Source organism: Molossus molossus, unplaced genomic scaffold (assembly GCF_014108415.1).
Source record: "Molossus molossus isolate mMolMol1 unplaced genomic scaffold, mMolMol1.p scaffold_m16_p_20, whole genome shotgun sequence".
NCBI lineage: Eukaryota > Metazoa > Chordata > Mammalia > Chiroptera > Molossidae > Molossus > Molossus molossus.
Window position 1 is genome coordinate 8,288,942 of NW_023425356.1, and position 19,990 is coordinate 8,308,931.

The 19,990-nt window shown below is 44.5% G+C and overlaps 1 protein-coding gene across 2 annotated transcripts in view; it reads left to right on the top strand.

Annotated features, from left to right (window-relative positions):
• NTNG1 (netrin G1) overlaps positions 1 to 19,990 on the top strand; it is a 290,705-nt gene that overhangs the window by 239,321 nt on the left and 31,394 nt on the right. The window contains exon 8 of one of the 2 annotated variants that reach the window (XM_036272085.1): positions 9,801 to 9,988. The exons of the other annotated variant lie outside the window; for it this stretch is intronic. Within the exon in view, the coding sequence (XP_036127978.1) occupies positions 9,801 to 9,943 (143 nt within the window). The 3' untranslated portion in view covers positions 9,944 to 9,988. Of the gene's footprint in view, positions 1 to 9,800; positions 9,989 to 19,990 lie in introns of those variants that run through there. 2 annotated transcript variants of the gene reach the window in all.

Sequence of the window (19,990 nt, forward strand, 5' to 3'; positions counted from 1 at the left end):
GAATCAGCCTGAAGACCAAAGAGGTCCAAGCACTAAGCCTGAGACATTTGAGGAGATGGGACAAAGCAAAAGAGAGGGGAAGGCAGTGGTGGGTGGGGAGGGGGGACAGCGGGAAAGAGGCCGCAGAAGCTCCCTGTTCGGGAAGGGTTGCCAGGAGGCTCTGAGGGCCCCACTGAGATTCGTGGTCATGAACTTAAAGTGAGACTTGTTTCAAAATGGTTAGAGGAAAACTGCAGCCATGCTCAGCGTTTAGGGGGCACAGGCACAGCGGGAGAGAGTTGGCTTCAACCAGGTGGAGTTTGCTCAGGAGACTGTGATTGGGGGAAGGGGGCGGGCTGGACAAGGGAGGGGAGAATATAGAAAAGGAAGTGATTCCAAGGATGGACCATGGGCTCTATTCTTGTGAAAAGGGAAGGGCGGATATGTCAGAGCCGTGAATTGGACAATCAAAGAATTATTGATCGATTCCTCTCATCCCTTCGGGATCTTAATATGACAGTGCATCTCAAAATATATCATCAGTGATCGTTAATGGATTCGGTGCCTAATTTGGAAAGACTAGCTACTAGAGAGTGATAAATGAACAGAATACTGAAAACTAATACAGCAAATTATATTTGAAATGCCTTGCATTTATCTAGTGTTCTAGTGTTCTTCAAATCATTTTCAAAGATCTTTTTCTCACTTTATATTCTCAAACATATATCATGTCCAAGGAAGACAACTTTATCAATGTCTCAGAAGAGTCTTAGAAATGTTAAAAGAATCAAGTTACTATTAGCCCATTTCCTTGATGATAAGATATCTAAAATAACCACTTATCTTCTGAAATAAGTTTATAATATTGGGTGTTGAGCTAAGTAGGATTTCATATATACTTATATAACTATTTATATAATTTATATTATTTAACTTTTCCCATCAAAAGTAATACATGGTTTTTAAAAGAGGACCCAGAACAAATAACTAATGTCAGTCCAGAAACGTATACTATTCATTAAATTGAAAGAATTGGTAACGATCATATTTGACATATCTAGAGATTCGTGGACTGGATGGAACTTGGGGATCTACAGATACATTTTTTCTGGGATGAACATTGTCGGGTGCAGCTTGGCCATTGGGTAGATCTTACAGAATCCTTCCAACACTCACAACAGAACCACGTTGCAGAACTTCCCAGGCATGATCCCTCCACTTTCCCAACTTCCTGCCTCTGCACACACTATTTCTTTTCCCTTGAATGCTCATTCCCTCCATCCCCCCCCCTTTTTTTCTAAATAAACTCTACCTGCCTGCAGAAGGTTTCACATAAAGCCCAGAGTTAAGTCAGTTTCCCTAACTCCGCTCAGTTAAGTGATGTCTCCTCGGCCCACTGTGGCTCTCTTGGTGTTCTTGGTGTTTCTTATCTGAGCACCTGTCTGGCGTACCCACTAAACTAGCGTCCTAACAAGGACTCCTGCGTAGCTCTGAGAAGTTCCTAGGATGAATATATACCCATAAAAGATACTTTTGACCAAAGTTGGATTAGTTATATGTTAGGTGCCTGAGGACCCACCTGGGACGGGGACCTGAAGGACACCCACTGACAACCCCTTCCCGAGATGGGGAGCCCACTTCCCAGGAATCCCAGGCAGCTTGAAGAAGTCCTTGGAAACAATTATATTTGCAACTTGGGTCTCTTTCCATTACCACTCCTCTGAGATGGCTCCAGGCCAAAAAGGTTCTCCCGTTTCAAACCTTCAACCAAGGAAAGTTCTAGAGGTCTTCCAGTTTCCCTAGGGAGTCAGAAATACCAACCTAAGGAAGGTGCAACTCCAAGATACAGTGTGTTGGGGCAAAATGCTTATTGTTTTCTAAGAGAATTTAATTTGGTGATGTGCAATTCTATTAATGTTTTTATTATTATTAATTTGGCATGCCCGAACCACTAAGTTTATGCAAGTATTTTCTTACCTCATCTCCCACATGGGAGCCCCGAGTTTTCCTTCTTCCTGTGCTCTCTGCCCTCTGGTCCCCCGAGCCCCATCCCCACCCCACCCAGCACAGTGCAGTGATACAGATAGCCTTCCGTAGAAGTGGCTTGCCTTCACGAACCTCCCCTTCTTGCCTCTGGAGTCCCCAAGACGCTGACCCTGTCCCTGGGAAGCTTCCACTCTACCATTTCCAGTGTCCTCTGCGTCTATCCACATTTTATTTCATTCTGTCAGCACCTTAACCTCAGCTCTCTGCTACAGTAACTGGCTCTCTCGTAAATGAATCCCTATCATTCTGATGGGAGCAGTATGTTAATTTAAAAAAAAAAAAAGAAGGCTAGGCCCTGGCCAGTTTGGCTCAGCGGTTAGAGTGTTGACCCGCAGACCAGAGAGGCCGGGTTTGGTTCCCGCGAAGGGCACGCATCTTGGTTGCAGTTTGTCCCCGGCCCCGGTTGGGGTCATGTGGGTGGCAACCAGTCGATGTGTCTCTCTCACATCAATGTTTCTCTCTCTTCTTCCCTCTCTCCCTCCCACTCTATCTGAAAATAAAAATGTAAATATGTCCTCGGGTGAGGATAAAAATAAATAAATAAATAAATAAATAAGAAGGCTAGTTTCCCTTCCTTATTCTTCCTTATTCACTTTTTTTTTCTGGTCATCAAATGCAATACTTCCAAAACTTTATCTAGGCACCTGACTTATGCCTGGTACATGACAGACCAACCAAATAAAGTATTTATTGAATGAATGAATGAATAAATAAATGAATGAATGAATGAATGAATGAGCTCAAATAGTGACTGTGTTTGGCTTCTTAGTGAGATAAAATAAAAGCTAGACATTAGCAAGAGCAGTAATTTTAGTTAAACAAGTTGTCCAGTTCACTTTTCTTTTAAATGTCCAGCTAGGTCTACCCCCATAGTTTTGAGAAAACAAATTAAATTCCCCACCTAGTTATCCGTCACCATTTGTTACAGTCTAATTTGACAATTACGGTAACCCACAGAGACTTTGTCTTTACCACTGCTTTTAAAAAGATTGAATTAAATGAACAACTTCTTGCTGTGGTTGAGATGCAACAGAGAGAAAAACCCAGACACCCTCCCCTTCCCCACCTGCTCTCGCCCTCTCTGCTCCATCTCCTTGTCTAGTTCTTGTCATTGTCACCCCTAAGCTTCAGAGGTACCTCCAACATTTTGAGGAGACAAAGGGAAAATCTGGGGACACAGTAGCTGCCTAATCTTTTTTTAGCAGACTTAGCCTGAAATTTGGAAGAAAAAGAAGTATTAAAGGCCCCTTTTTAATACAAATAATCTCCCTGCTTTGTATATTTTCTCTCCACATAAGCAAACATGCAGATTTGAGCTGGTGAAAGCTTTCAAAGGCCATCTTTCCTTTTAGCATTTGGGAAAGAGAGAGGGAGGGAGGAAGGAAGGAGAGAGCTAGGAAGGAGGGAGGGAGGGAGGGTAACTTTCTAGATCCCTATTAAGCGGGCCGTGATTTCTGTGATACCCTGACCGAATTACTCTGTTGACATAATTCATAGTGAGACTCTAAACCAAGGGGCCATGGGTGATGACACACTCTGGCCTTAGATGCTCACATGCTTCCCAACCTCCTTTGTGAGGCTGCAGATATGAAGAGAAAATGGGGGAACTGATGCAAAAACAACAAAGTTCTCAGTGTGCAAAAATTAGACTTTTGCATCAATGGAAGCCAAGCCTTCCCAAATATTAAAAGGTGTGCACCTGCCAATGCTTCTGTTCATCTCGTCTGCCAAGAATTAACAATCTTCAGTCATGTTCTGAATGTCCAACCTTTCTACCCTGCTTGAATCAGATGCTGCTTCCATGCCAGTCACAGCCACCTGCCGTCATGTGTCATGTCGAGTCGCGCACATGTAGTGCCATGCCTCCATCTTTTCTCCGCTCCTCATTTTATCCAAGCATGTAGTGTGCTATGACTCTGCCACTGTATACACTCTGTATACATTTCTGTTCTTCCTTGCAAGACTGTGAATGCTTCGGCCACTCCAATCGATGCAGTTATATCGATCTGCTAAATACAGTCATTTGCGTGAGCTGTAAACACAACACTAGAGGGCAGCACTGTGAGTTATGCAGGCTGGGCTACTTCAGAAATGCTTCTGCACAGCTGGACGATGAGAATGTGTGCATAGGTCAGTTCCATTATAATTTCAGCTATTGTTCTGTGCCTTTCGAGCGATGGGGAGCTATTGAAGGTGGAAAGGCTGGTGGTTTGCACCACGGCTGAGCCAGAATGAACGTTCTCCATGGAGAAAACATCCCTGTGGTAGACTTAAAATTCACATGTGCTGGTTGAAGTCATAGTTGGGGGGATATATTTTGAATCCTTATGTTACTGTTGCTTTAAAGATAATGAGCTGAAAAATGTTTAGGAGATAAAGAATTTTCTTTTATTTTCTTTTTTTTTCTTTTTTGCATGAATTGTTAAAGCCTGGTCATTTCAACTTAATCTTAAAATTAAGTTATGCATTCAGCATTCAAAATGGAAATTCATTATATGGGATTGAATTATAGATGTGAGAAATTAGGATGCAAACTCTTGCACATAATTGGTAACCAAAAAGTACTGCTTGATTTAAAATATTGCCATTTGCAGTTGAAAGCCACTAGCAATTGGTCTGCCTGACTTCTCTATCCACAGTAAGGAAATTCCATTTATTGCATTTTTCTACAATCCCCAAAAGGAGAAGCAATTTATCAAAATTATTCTAGATGATTAATTCTCTTAGCTTTGTGAGCCCTGAAAAACGGGCTCCACAGGGTTGGGTCCCTGGAGCACTATCCCTACCCACCATGACCACAGATCATGTCAGGTGGCCTTCCCATCCAAAACAGAAAAAACAAAAACCTTCTCCTACCTTGTGCATAGTGGGACCTGTCTTTTAAAAAAGGAGCTGATGGAAAAGTAAGAAACAATAAGTGGAATTTCACTTTATAATTTACTAGGAAGAAACACATATATTCCAAATGGTGAAGGCTATGTATCTGTTACCTGACCATGTAGGCAACCAATTTTAAAGGTAGACTTTTTCGCATAGAGACTATTTTAAATACAATACAGGAGCTGAAAAATGACCAATGGTCGTTTCAACAAAAAAGGAATCAATCTGCAATTCTGGGATTATCGTTCTCCAATTGGATTGTCAAGGTCATAGAGGTACTTGCCAAGTATCTCATTAAAATAGCTGTACAAATTGCTTTGAATTCAGTTGGGCCAAGTTTACATAATACTGTGTATGTCTACAGTATGTCCTATTTCTCAAAGCCTTCCCTACTTGTCATTTGTGAATTAGTGGAGAAATCACTGGATTTAGAGGCCGGAGTCCTGGGTCGAAGTCCCAGTGTGCTATTTAATAGCTGTGGGCTTTAGGTAAGTTCCCCGAGAATTCCTGGTCACCTCGGGGTCACATGGGATACACAGGAAGCACTTGGTGAACTGTGGACTGACTTGTGAATTTTTGTTTTCACTTGATCCTCATTAACAAAACCGTGGAGGGGTAAGTGTTCCATTGATCATGTCCTCTGTTTTCTAGAGAAAAGTACGGCAAATTGACCCACATCACACAGCGTTAGCAAAAAGTTAGTTTTCTGACTTCCAACCACCCTGACGCAATCAGCAAAGCTAAGCTTGTCAGACTGACTGACAGAGTGCTCTCTGGACGAGACCAAGGCTCGTGCACAGAGGGCGAGATGCCTTTCTAACAACACTTGGCCACAAAGATTTGAGGATACTGAGAAGAACCAAACGGCGTGTAGCTGTCTGAATTTTGAATGTAGTTACATTTTGCTGAATGTCATTTGTAAAAATATCGAAATGTCATACTATAAATATGGAAACAAGAGGAAAGGTAAAATAAGGAGGAACATGGGAATAAAGCCTAATCATTTTTACAAAATATGTAAGATTAAAACATCTTATAATTTAATTATGTATGATCTGAAATAAATCCAAGGAAAAGGCCTTGAGAGGAAAGATTTTAGTTCATGGAATTTCATCGCAGGGACTTACCAAACCCCGGTGCGTTGCTCGGGGCGGTATTCCGTCCTGGTGGAGTGCGCCGGGCGCGGTCCGACAGCCGTCTCCGAGTGCCCGACCTGCACCTCCTGCCCGGTTCTCAGGGATATGGTGCTGTTTAGATCCATGCTTGACTATCCACAGACAAGAAGACCTGTCTTTTAAAATATCAACTACAGATAAAATAGGAAAAGCTTACTACACATTTTTGTATTTATTTGTACTTTAAAAAAATCAAGATTAGTTGTTTTTGCAATTTCTAGAAAGTGTGTTGATTAAAATTATAAACCTTTGGGAAATTTTATAAATTATAAATCTCTGGAGAGCATTTATTTCATACTCTTTAAACCAAGTAAAGGAATTGATAAGCACAGAGACCATTAAAATTAGCTACAATAGCCCTCAAATGCCAAAATTCCTTCAACTGTTGCCCTTTTCCTAAGGGGGAAATTTTTTTCTAGAGAATGAACTGAAAAGTTTGGCGATATATATGTGTGTGTATATATATACACACACACACACGGTGAATCAATAACATTTCGACTCGTTTCCGTGCGAGGGGCCAGGGCAGAGAAACCCGGGCTGTCTGTGCACCAGCTGCGCGGGGTTCGCCCTCGGGCCACGGGAGCCGGCTCCACGCGGGGTCTGCAGGAGCCCAGCCCCACGGCGGGGTCTGCAGGAGCCCAGCCCCACGGCGGGGTCTGCAGGAGCCCGGCCCCACGGCGGGGTCTGCAGGAGCCCGGCCCCACGGCGGGGTCTGCAGGAGCCCGGCCCCACGGCGGGTCTGCAGGAGCCCGGCTCCACGCGGGGTCTGCAGGAGCCCGGCTCCACGGCGGGGTCTGCAGGAGCCCGGCTCCACGGCGGGGTCTGCAGGAGCCCGGCTCCACGGCGGGTCTGCAGGAGCCCGGCTCCACTTCCCGCATGTAAGCTCCCGAAAGGGCTTGAGGCAGGACTGAGAATTAGATTTGAGAGGATACACCACAAGTATCCGAGAGTTTATTTTTATACCATTTTTATAGAAAGCACTAATGTAAATGAATGGCTGTTTACCCAACTCATTTTCACAGAATTCGGCAGTGATTTCAAAAATGGTGAACTTCCTAACTAGGTCTTCTCTAAACTGTTTTTTAAAAGGCACTTTCCCAATTCTTTAACAACTGGCCATCAAATCCAGTGGGGAACAGCTCAGCTCTCTGACAAAATGTGGACTCTGGCAAAAAGGGCTTCAACTGTGTACTTGCGTCATGTTACGTGACAGGCCGTTTCACACTGCACAGTGATCGCCGCTTGATCACTGGTGAAACACCCATGTTCATACACATTCCAAGCATTGCCATGGCCACAAAGATGCATGCAGTTACCCGCAGCAATGACCTGAAAAGGACATCCTCGCACGCTTCTGTTTCATATAAACTCGAGCATTGAGCGGAAGCTAGCAGATGACTGGTTTGTGACCTTGGCTCATTACTGTTAATAATCCCTGATAGCAAGTTTGACATCGGAGTGAAACACAGGGCTCAGCTGTCGCTACTAAACACATCTCAGATGATAACCTGTTATTTTCTGCTCCCCTTGCAACCCAAGATCAGGCCATCAGCGGTACCTTCTATAGAGCAAAGCACACAAGACTCTTTAAACCTATGAATCAATTGCAGTATAATTTTGTAATCAAACCTCCAACAGTAGTTCATGTTTTCAGTCTAGCAGTTCTGCATATTCTTCCAAGTTGTATGGAATAAAATATAATTCTCAAAGCCCATCCTCATCACCCCAACACCTACCATTGACTATAGTCCCATAAATAATATTTTTAAAAAAACTAAATTATTTGTATGTAAGGTGAAGTGTAGACCACACCTCTTCTTATTACTTTTTTTTTTTTTAACCTCACCCGAGGACATTTTTCCTTTTTTTGTTCAGATAGAGTGGGAGGGAGAGAGAGGAAGAGAGAGATAGAAACATCGATGTGAAAGGGACACGTCGAGTGGCTGCCACCCGCACAACCAACCAGGGCCGGGGACAAACTGCAACTGAGGTACATGCCCTTAGCGGGAACCGAACCCGGGTCTCTCTGGACTGCAGGCCGAGGCTCTAACTGCTGAGCCAAACCGGCCAGGGCCTTATTACTTATTTTCATGACTATTTGAGTAACTTAATTACTTTTCCTATGACAACCACTGCGGTGTATCATGGTTTGGATATTTCAGTTAAAAAAAAAACTTTGTTTACATTTTTTGCCTTATATTAATTAATTGTTTATGGGCTAATTGACTAGGGTAGTATGGGAACTCATGTTGGCTACAGAAAATTCTACTACCTGGCTTGCAAAATGGTGGTGATTTATGGTGATTTACACTTTAAATAGTAAAAGAACATATTATGCTTTTGGGATAATTACATACATAATATACATATGTACAGAAAAATTTCTTAAAGCCACAACAAAAGTACTGGTTTTAAAATTTTTGAGCAACTCCCCTATACACACACATTAAAATAGAAAATGTCAATTTAAAATAACACTGTAGTTATTAAGGACAAATCTAGTCAGTCAAGGAGAGAGCATTATAGAGTTCATTTAGTTTTAATTTTACCTGTGATTGTCACTGTTAGTCTATAAATGTGTATCAGAAGAATGCTGCACTAAAAAAATGATTTAATCAACATGAAATAAATCATAGTTCTGAGGTACTCCACATTCTTGGAAGAAATTATCTAATTAGCTCCCATGACAAAAAGAGCCAGAGCCACATGGCTGGACCTCTCTGATGCTGAACCCGAATCTCCGTTGCTAATAGATGTTCAAACGATAACACTAAACCGAAATCCTCAGGCCTTTTCATGGTTGGTTGTTTGCTTGGTGTGTTTTTATTTGTTTGTTTTCTTACCTCTTAATGGGTCCATTTTTAAATAGGGAAAGTGAGAGGCAGAGAGGCAGGGGAACGTGCCCAGGACTCCACAGTGGGTGGGGCGAGAAGGAAGCTGCCCCACGAATTCCACAAGCTGCAAACCAGCTGGTTTTCCGTCCAGGCTGGTGGAACCCTAAGCAGTTCTGGTTCAGCCTTTAAGCAAAAGAGCGCTTGAGGAGGAAAAAAACCCTATATTCAGTTTCCTTTTTATTACACAAAGTTATATTGTCCTCCAGCAGATAGTATAATGGAAAATACGTCTCCAGTGTTGCAAGTGACTTGGGATTACAGCGTTGGTTTTTCTCTCGTGAGCGTTCATCCAAGCTGCACGGAAGCTGTGCGGCATGCCTCGTAGACACGCGTCTGCAGGGCGCTGTCCCCAGTCATAAAGTGCAAATGCCTTTGAACGACAAAGTGCATTCACGTTGCACTTTAAACATGTTCAGCAGTTCTCCCTACTGAGCGTAATAGATAAGTCCATTTGAATAATTTAAAACAGATTTTACACTGATGGCATATTGATTTATTCTTAATATACAAACTCCTCATGGTGTCCATGAGACCTCTAAAAGGCCCTGACAAATGGACCCTCCATGATGCTCTGTAAGCAGAGAGCACAATGTCTTATTTCCTTGGAAGGTTTCAGTTGATGTCCTCCCGTGTCATAAAAATGATACCATGGAAGGCCGAGCAAATAAATAAATGGACCTGCAATAGCCGTATTCGCCAAAGCATTTCATTAGTGGGCATCTTTCTTTAAATAAGTGATGCATTGATGTGAGCGGCGTGTGTGGGGATAACCTCTGGGCCATGCGGACTTCTCTCCAGCCTGTGTGTTGTCTTGTTTCTACAGACTGTTACTGTAACCCTTTGGGCTCAGTCCATGATCGTTGTAATGGCTCAGGATTCTGTGAGTGTAAGACTGGGACGACAGGGCCTAAGTGTGATGAGTGTCTGCCGGGAAATTCCTGGCACTCCGGCTGTCAACGTAAGTAACTCTGCCGCGGCCGCCGCCTGCTGCGGCGTGGCCCACCCTGCTTGCCTAGGCCGGCCCCGCAGCGGCTCAGAGCAGAAAAAGACCCAACGCTGACAAGCTTGCAAAGCTGCTAGAAGCGTTTCCCACTACCTGTAAGTTAAGGTTGTCACTAATATTGGAGAAGGACTTCAAGAATGCCTTTGCTTCCGGCCCAAACGCCGTTTTCCTAACAAGTCCTGGATGGCGCTGCCTGTCCATTGCTAAAGTCAAGATATTTTTCAAAGTGTGATTTGAAAAAGATTTGGGATTTTTTTTCTCTGTTATTCCTTTTCCCACTTTCTTTTCTTCCTTCCTCTTCCCCTTAATCCATCATAATAAAGAGTGAAAGTATGTTTATCACCTGTTATACTCGCTAAATAGACTTTTCTTTCCTGTATTTCACTTAGAAGCATTAACTCTCCATAGTTATTCTAAACATAAAATGAAATGAAATAAAATAAAATATGGAAGCTACTTAATGCCCCAGCCTGCGGATGGCAGAGAGCCCTGCATCAGCTGTCCAGCGGGCATCTCTGAGGCCCCACTTCGCCCCCTGACAGTTGGAACAACCTATGTTGAAATATTGCACGCAGATCCGTGTACCTGGCCAGACTGTAAATTTCGTGGCACAATAGGGACTCAGCTGGAAAACCCTCAGCGCACAATGAAGGCTGATGGGCACGTGGTTACTATATTTCTTGAACTAGCAGTCCCCTGGAGCTCCAGAGTTCATAAATTAAATGATATCTACATAACTTATCGCTACCCTTGCTGTCATACCCATCACTGACTCTTAACCAAAAACCTAAAGGTAATAAATCTAAGGGACATTTAAATGCCAGGGAAAAATAAATGGCAAAAATCAATACTGATTTGAAGCCTCTGAGGTCAGGTGCCATTCAGTGAGCCTCAGCGGATGGCAGGTGGCTCGGTCCTGCCTCGTTTCTCTGAGGTGCATCGGACCTTCTTAAAGACTTGTCAGGGCAGGCGGCGTGCCGGTGTGTTCAGGGAACATCAATTTAAAGATGTGAGCGGAAGCACCCTGCTGTCATTCCGAACCTCTCCTGCTCTTTAATTCTGCACTGACGTTGCATTCTATCTATACACACTTGGCTTGCTTGCATTTAAGAGCCACCGGGCAAATTCTCTGGAGCAGCCACAGTCCAGCAGAAAATCGTGCCAGCGAGATATGTAACGTAAATGTTTGGTTATCCATGGACGTTTAAAAAGAAAAAAATAAATAGAAATTGATTTGAACAATTTACTGTACCTGAAATATCTAAAATATTATCATTTCAACACATAATTAACATGAAAATGACCAGGGATATAGCTTACATTTCTTTCCCTACAGTCTTTGGGGTCAGATGTGTGTTTTGTACTTAAACAGAACAGCTCAATTAGGACTAGCCATATTGCAAGGCTTAATGGCCACATATGTCTACCCTATTGGACAGCACAGCCCTAGAGATTTCTCTGCTTACTTTTCATTTTTAAAAATGTCAGCATGCAGAACTGTCTAAAGCCTATTTGCACCAGGGCTATACAGAACATTTTGCTAGCTGCTTGTGGAATTTATAGTCGTCTGTAGGCTGCACTTCTACATGATGCAAAGCTCAAGTGGAATGTACTGCATGCTGATGTCACAGGCCTCGGTGAATCGTGGTGACAGGTTGAGAAAGCTGGCCGAGATTAGGATGAGAGCCAGGAGCCGGGGGTGAGCCTCTCAGCATGGCATGAAAACACAACCCAGCCCTTGCTGGGTGGCTCAGTTGGTTGGAGTGCTGTGCCGCACAGCAACCAGTTGGGGGTTTGATTCCCAGTCAGCGCATGTACCTGGGTTTCGGGTTCTATCCCCGGTTGGGGTGCATACAGGAGGCGACTGATCAATATTTCTCTCTCTCTCCTCCTTCCTTTTTCTCTCTGAAAAATCAATGGAAAATATATCCTCAGGTGAAGATTAAAATAAGTAAATAGTCCTATGTGCTTTGGGTTCCTGGAAAACACCTCAGGGGTCTGGATGAGTTGGTGGATCCCAGGGGCCACGTGAGAAGCCAGAACTCAGGGCATGGTCATCCCTCCTGGGACATCTGCATGTAGAGGTGTGGAGAAGGGCAGCCGTCAGGAGGGGAGAAGGAGGGACAGACAGAGCAAGGTCCAAAGCCCACCGAGGACTCAAGGTGTAAGGTGCGAGGTGACTTTGTAATGGAGACATGCTTCTCAAGAAGCAAGTCTCGTGTTACCTTCCTGAAGCAGCAGGACCCAGGGAATGGGAAAGACATTGGAGAGGGAAAAACCTGATCTGGCCTTAGGGGAAATGTATCCCACAGGGCCTACCCCAGTTTTTCTGTATTAATTATTGGAGTGGTATAAAATGATGTAATGTCACCAGATTTCCCTCCTGGGACTGGAAGATTGGATTTAGTGGCCCGACCATGTGAGGGCTGTGCGTGCACAGGACCCTTCGTCTCTGCGCCAGCACCCACCCCAGCACCCATATGCCTGGCACGGGGGTCAGTGAGATTGTGGGAGGAGCTGCTTCATCCTCCTGAGCATCCCCTGAGCACTTACTGTGAGTCAGGCACTGAGCTCCCAGGGGAGGTGGTGGGGCCGAGGAGCGGGGGCTGCCGTGGCCGTGTGGGTGTGGAGATCACCCTGGAGCGGGAGAGGCCAGCACCACCCGAGCAGTCTGATGGAGGGTTCAGAAGGAAGCAAGCGCTGTGTTCTGAGGGAGACCCAGGTGGGGGACGCAGCTTCCAGGAGAGGGGCACGTGGCTGAGGGCCGCAGGTCAGTAGGAGCTGTCCAGGGTGGAGCTGCCCGGACAAAGGCGTGGAGCCATCACACTGTGTTCTTCCAGAAGTGTCATGCAGTGGACATGGCAGGGGCAAGGTGTGGGGGGACACCAGGAATGTAGAAAAGATGCTGAAAAAGCAAGCAGAGGACAGAAGGCAAGGTTTCTTGAATGCCAGGTTTCACGGCAGGGAGGAGCCGAGGGAACGTCAGATGGAGGAGACGGGGTCCTTCCCAGACTCTAAGGCAGAAGAGTGAACGGATTAGATCTTGCCTGAGGAAGATTATCCTGGCTGCTCTGTAAAGGAGGGTCTAAAACAGGATGAGAGTGGATTTGCTATATAAATTTAACATATTTCAAATACATATTTGAACCCACAATAGTTTTATCTCACGCTGAAATCTCCTTTCCTGCCCTCAGACCCACGCACACCGGGCTGACATTCTGTGTGAAAATACAGAAATTTTTCTGTCATTTGGTAAATGGCTACTTCATGAAGTTTCCTTAGTCCTGCCCTTGGGATCTTTGAGACCACCCCCAAGATCCAGCAAGTAACAGGGGAACGCCTGTCATAGTGGGGTAACTTCAGCACTAGTATTATAACAGGCATCCATTCTGGTTAGTTGGTGATTGTCGGTTGACAAATAGTTTTGTATCACTTGTGTGTCAACCTTTAATGCCAGGGATAAATATGCAGGTGTCATGGGGACAGATGTAACACGTGCTGGGGACAAAGATCACAAGGGTCGAACTTATTCACAAGAAACATGTAGTAGAATTAGAAAAGAATGACATATGCCAAGAAGGTATAGACTTGGATTGTGATTTAGAAGGTAGACACAATGAATGTATTTTTCAGTCAAGACCAAAGATCTTATAGAAAAAGTATTGTGAGAATAAATGACAGATTGCACAACCATTTAGAGGCTATAGACATTGTCTACACCCAAATTAGAAAATCCAAATGCTTTGTAAATTCCAAAATGGGGGAATTTTCAGATATCAAGATGTCTACTAAAAAACATGTTCTGCTAATTACTGGCTTGCATGGATGAGAATGTCTTCACCCAAAAGATTAGAAAAAGCGGTCAACAGCTGCCAGTACCCCTTATTAGTCGTCTGGAGATGACGGTGTCACATAAGACAGCAAATGTTGTTAAAAACCTTTAGAGGATATTGTGCCAAAGCTTAAGAAAAATGCAAAATATTCTTGGAGGAAATAGGTAATACCTTAGACCCACTTTAAAACACACACACATACACACTAATTTTTTGCAATAAAAGTATAAATTTCCCTTAATAGACTACCTAGAGAAAATGGGAGATTTCTATAATAACCAACACAGCTATACAGGGTTTCTAATGAGGTTTTGAGGAACATTTACTTAGCCTCTACTGTATCCTAGACACCATGCTGTGGATCAAGGCTAACAAATGGAAAAATGCAGAGTGCTATAGAGTTGTGTTAACAGTTGTTCAGGTGACAGCAATCTTAGCTCACAGTCAGGCTCAATTCTAGACCGGGGTGCGTCATGGGTGGCAAAGCTAACACAATTTCGGGCTGAACAAAAACCAAAGGCAGTTACAGTCCCTCTAGCAGGTGCCCTGGGAAGCCTACGTCAAGAGTCTAGTCCTTGGAAACAGCAGACAGCGATGTGGTGAGTCCTGCCTTTGATGAGGGTTTTTCATAAAGACAATTGAAGCAGGTTGGTGAGCACATGACCCACGACAGATGCAGCCAGTGTCTGCAGGGTGTCATGTCAAAGTGGACGTGTTGGTGCAGGAAGACAGAAGGGGCTGTGGGTAAACAGAGAGAGGTAGGTTTCAGCTCGCACTTTCCAACGATTATTCCCTCCAGCTGTCTGAGAACAAGCAGTAGGATGCCTTGGGTAGTGAGAAACCCCAGACTCTGGAGAAGCTCAGGCAGAAGCTGGACGGGCTCCTATGAGTGACGCTTTCTGGAAAGTTTCTGCTTAAATGAAAAGTCAAGCAAAAAGACATCTAGGGCCTCTCCCGACTTTCCAGCTCCGACCTGCAGCCCATGAGGCAAAGGGAAGGTACAGTGAAAAGCTCACTCAGTTACTGAGACTCACAGCCAGGCCCTTGGCTGTCTTCCATACTCTGGAGGAGGTCTTCATGCGTCTCACCAGCCAGGTTCTCAGTCCTCACTGGTTTCCACGAGTCAGACTTCAGATTGATCTGACTCCTTTCTTCTACAGAGTAATTCCCATCATGGCTTCTTTGCTACTACAGTTTAGGAGGCTTTCTTTTCTTTCCCTTTTTTTTTCTGGTATGAGATGAACTTCTACCCACCTGGCAACTTGTGATCATTAAGATGATGCTTCCAATTACTTCTCTGAGATGAAGATGGTACCTCCCTGGATGGCTACCTTGAGCCTACCTTGTACTTTTTCAATGGCCTCTGGCTGCTATCTCCTGTTGTTTGCAGTGTTATCTGAAAAATCCGGTTCACGTTTCACTGGTTGACCTCACAGGCTGAACCCACTGGCAGGTGCATGTCTTTAAGCAAAGACGTCTTCGGCGCTTCAGGTACTGGCAGCCCTAGACACACCCTTTCACTCACTGGGCGCTGGCTCACCTCCGTTGCTAAAGCGATGGCTTCACTGGTTCCTAGTTTTTAATTTCCTTGCTAGCAACTTGAACACTAGTCTCATGTCCCTTGCTGAGTCCCCCCACCCCACCCCACACACACACAATAGTGATGAAAAACAAATACTTGGAAGGGCACTTGAATTACTGTTGTTCAACTCCTAGGGGTGAGAAGGAAGTGCTTTTTAAACAGACCCAGCAGGATTCTCCCAGAGGTAATTTAAAAAGGAAAATATTAGGAAGACCAAAGATAGAAAGTGGTAATTTGTAGGCATTGCAAACAGGCTGGGTAGTCCTCCTGCAGGGGAAGGTGATTTTGTCAGCCGGACCAGCCAGTCCCAGGATGGCTCCCCGTCATGAAATTTCTCCCGATTCGGCAGGACAACGCCACACCTCTCTGTCATGCTAACAGCCATCACTTTCCAGCTCCCGCTCTTGGTTCCCTCCCTCCTTAGCATGACTTTAATTCGGGGTTGACAGAAAAAGCACACTGCCCTCAACACATCAGGGACCTGATGCCGCCATGAGCCAGGGGTCAGGGCTCCACTCTTCACAACACTAATGACCCACTCCAGGGAACCGCAAGAAGCAAAGGCTGAAGGGGCAGTTTGAAAGGGATGAGTTGTTCAGAACGCCCTCACAGTAGGACCAGGTCTTAAATACATCCAAAACCCAAGGCTCTGAAGCTCTGAACAGGACAAACGCAGACAGTGAACATGATCAGTAATTTCAGGCTACCTCCTGCCATTCTGAGCACTGCCTACTACTCAGCTGTCCTGGGCTCGGCTCAGAGCGGGGCCTCAGCTCCGAGCTGGACAGGCAACTCTCCTTATTTATTTGGCAATCTATGCTAACTTCCCTGTTTATTTGAGGGTAAAATTGAGAAGGACAACTATGCCTGAATTCTACCATTTCACACCAAAGGACCATCTAAGTTTAACAGGAAAAGGTGTGTGAAATGCCAAAGCTCATGGAGAAATGCAGGTACATTTTGTCTGCTCACAGCTGAGGGTCGAGGCAGCAGCAAGGAGTAAGATGATCAGGAGGCCACGTGGAAATCCAATACAGGAAGTTCCTTCCTTCCTTTAGATGGCACATAAATGGAGTTTCACCTTGAGCCATTCTACCCACTAGTGAGTATCTGTGTGTGACAGTGTGTGTGTGTGTGTGTGTGTGTGTGTGTGTGTGTGCATAAGAGAGAAAGAGAATCTCAGGATCTTCTAACTGCATATATAATGTCTAAGGATGAAAATCAGTCCAACTGATAAAGTGCCGGCCCACTTGAAACCTGTAGGAGAAAAATTTTCATTTCAGCGAAGGGTTAGTTCTCAGCCACTATCACAACAGGATTCTGGGGTAGAGGAGCCACAGGTAAACCACGGTAGGAGGGTTCCTCATGACTAAATTCTAGGGAAGTCAGGGCTCCTGTTTCTGGGTGTGACCTCTACCACCTTCCCTGAGAATGTTGACTTGGCCACATTGGTCTTCTCTCTGTATCTCCTGCTGTGGAACCCCAAGGCAGGGCTTGATCTCAGACCCCTTGTTGGTCTGAAATTCTGTGATCCTGACATCTCACCAATGGTCTGACCTGTTTGCTTATGGACCAGTTTCTGAGAAATAATTATTATCATTTCCAAACAGTGAAAATAGTATTTATTGTGCATTTTCCACCTGTCGGGAATAGAAATAAGTGCATTCTCTTATTTTACGAGAGAGGTAAGATTATTTTTCTCAATTTGTAGATGGCAAAACTGAGATTTAAATTGGTTAATTCCCCAACTCAAATTGGGGATAAGTGGCAAACCAACCATTAGTGAATATTGATTGTTCTTTGAGTTTGCTGTAGCATTTTATAGGATTTTGTTGTTTTTACTTTGAAGATGGAGACAGAGGCTTTGGTGATTTATTCCAGGGGTTGGCAAACTTTTTCTGTAAAGGAACAGATAGCAATTATTTTAGACTTCACGGGCCATGTAATCTCTATCCGGACCACTCACCTCTGTCCTCTGTTGTGGCCTGAAGTCAGCCATAGACGACACATGAATGAATGAGTGTTGCCTGTGTTCCAATAAAATTTTATTTAGGGACACCAAAATTTGAATTTCATTTAATTTTCACATGCCATGAAATATTCTTTTTCTTCTGATTTTGCTTCAAACACTTAAAATGTAAAAAGCCATTCTTAGTTTATAGACCGTAGTCAACAGGAGCAAGACTGGGCTTGGCCTGCAAGTCAGTTTGATGTATTTCAAACTCACACCGCAGTGAGAAATGAAGAAACACAGGACCTTTTCAATAAAGTAGAGAGGATAAGAAGCAGGAGGCAGAAGAGAACATTTTTTAAAAAACCGAAAGCCGTCCGTTTCGTGGCTGTGCCCTCCGTCTGGACCCGGGTTCTCGGGCGTGGAGCTAGCTCATTCATATCTACCAGCCCTAATTCACATGAAGAAAACTGCTAGGATTTCCAGAAACATGAAGCTTTGACCATGTAATTTCCAGGACAAGACCAGTCAGTGCCAACCACTCACAGCCTTCGGGCCTGCCAAGCCAATTTAGCATCAATTTCGTACAATCAGCAGCTAATGAAAGAAAAGTCAGGGTGGCGGTAGTGCAGTCAGGGCTGCTCATGTGGGTGTGCGGAACCGCCCTGTCTCCGCGTGCAGGGACAGCCTGCCACCTCCAAGAGCAGCAGAGGCTCAGCGAGGAGAGAACTGCAGTGGTAACAGCAGGCTGCCCACCGGGGGTGCGGGGGAACATCCGGATCTGGGTGGGAGTGTGCTTTATACCGTCTCCGCTGACATCAGAGGGAACTGCTCTGAGCCCAGCGCACGTCCGTGCTTTGAACCCCCGCCTTCTCCGTCCCCATGCTCGTCTGAGTGTCGCCGAGTGGCTGTGCCTACGGGAACGGAGCAATGTCATGCCCGGCTCCAAGCTCTCTGCTTTTTGTCCCATCTTGTCGAGTCCTCTATTTTTTAGAAAAGTGTAGTCAGCCTTCAGTTTCCCGTTGCTGCAGGAGGGAGAGGAGCCTGCGTGACCCACAGCAGTTGACGTGAATGGGACGCAGCTGGATTTCATCGGAAACAGGCACAGACACGCGTCCCGACCGCGTGCGGTCCATCCGCTCTGCGTGGAACTCAGTCCCCAGCCCTCCGCTGTGGTTAGCACTCAGGATATTGTAGAATGAAAACACTTGCTAAGATGTATATTTTTTTATTAATTAATTTTTTTTGTTATGTTTCTCCTTTCTCCGCCCTGGAGATCTGCCCCCCCTCTCCCACCCCCCAGCATTGTCTACGTCTGTTGGTTACACATACATGCATGTGAGTTCTTTGGCTTATCTCCTGCCTCCCCCCCACCCCCCTCCTCTGAGGTTTGTCAGTCTGAACCCTACTCCTTTCTATGTCTCTGGGTCTATTTTGTTCATCATCTTATTTTGTTCATTATATTCCACAAATAAGTGAGATCATGTGGTATTTGTCTTTCTCAGACTGGCTTATTTTGCTTAGCATAATACTCTCCAGGTCCCTCCATGTCTCTCCAAGGATAAGAGATATGTTTAACAATATTCCTTCCCATATTCTGCAAAAGTGTAGGATTAATATTATGTGTTGTGGTTATTCCTTCTGAGCTACAATTCTTGGGGAAATGGGCATATGTCTCAGAGACAAAACACTACAAAATCATGAAATATTGATGTAATTATTTTTAGGGATCACAGTTAGACCTCTTTTTAATTAGTATTATTGACCCTATGGACTTAGTCTTATGTTAATCTGTATTCTTTATCATGAAAATCTATATTATGGACAACTGCATTGCTCACATGGATTTTAAGTGCAAAAAGACAAAGTTTGGGAGTTTACAGGAGGGCCTATTATCAGGATAATTTGGCAATTTCTTGGGGATGCAATGACAGGTGACGATTACAGCCTTTTCAATGATTTTGCTGACCCAGCTTTTACTAGTGCGCACTCAGGAGATATTTGGACATATTATAAGGTTTCTCCTGAGATATTGCACCCCTGTTCTTTCTAATTAAAATAAAAATTAAAGTTAACGATTTGGCACCCAGGATGCTAAACACCGTACAAACGTGATGTATAACTTCATTCTGATTATATCAGGTCTTGAAATTTCTGAAGCCATGAAGACTGTCCAGAGCCTTGGGAGGGGCAGCTTGTGCCTCACCTGTTGACAGGCCCATGTAATCAAACATGATTGGATCAGTCGTGTTCCATGTGTTCCTTCATGTACAATGTGTGAGCTCAGATTATGCCATTTTCTCAGGAGCGATGCCCTTCGTTTTCCCTTTGGCGACTAAATTCGATTCAGTCAAGGTGATCGAAGGGCTTCTTCACAGTCTTGCTAAATCTTTTGACTTCTTCTCCCCAGCAAACGGGGCTGGCTATCGGGTTGTCCGATTCATTCCTCTGTCCAATCAATCATGCGTTTATTCATTTGCTCATTCATGATTCGTACTGTCATTCATTTAAAAATACTAAAGTCCTACTGTGTGCCAGGAATGGTGATCAAGTTCAGCACCAAAAGACAAATAAAACATGATCCCTGCCCTCTAGGGGCTGACAGTTCACGAGGGGTCTGAAATCTGACAGAGCCTCACACTTG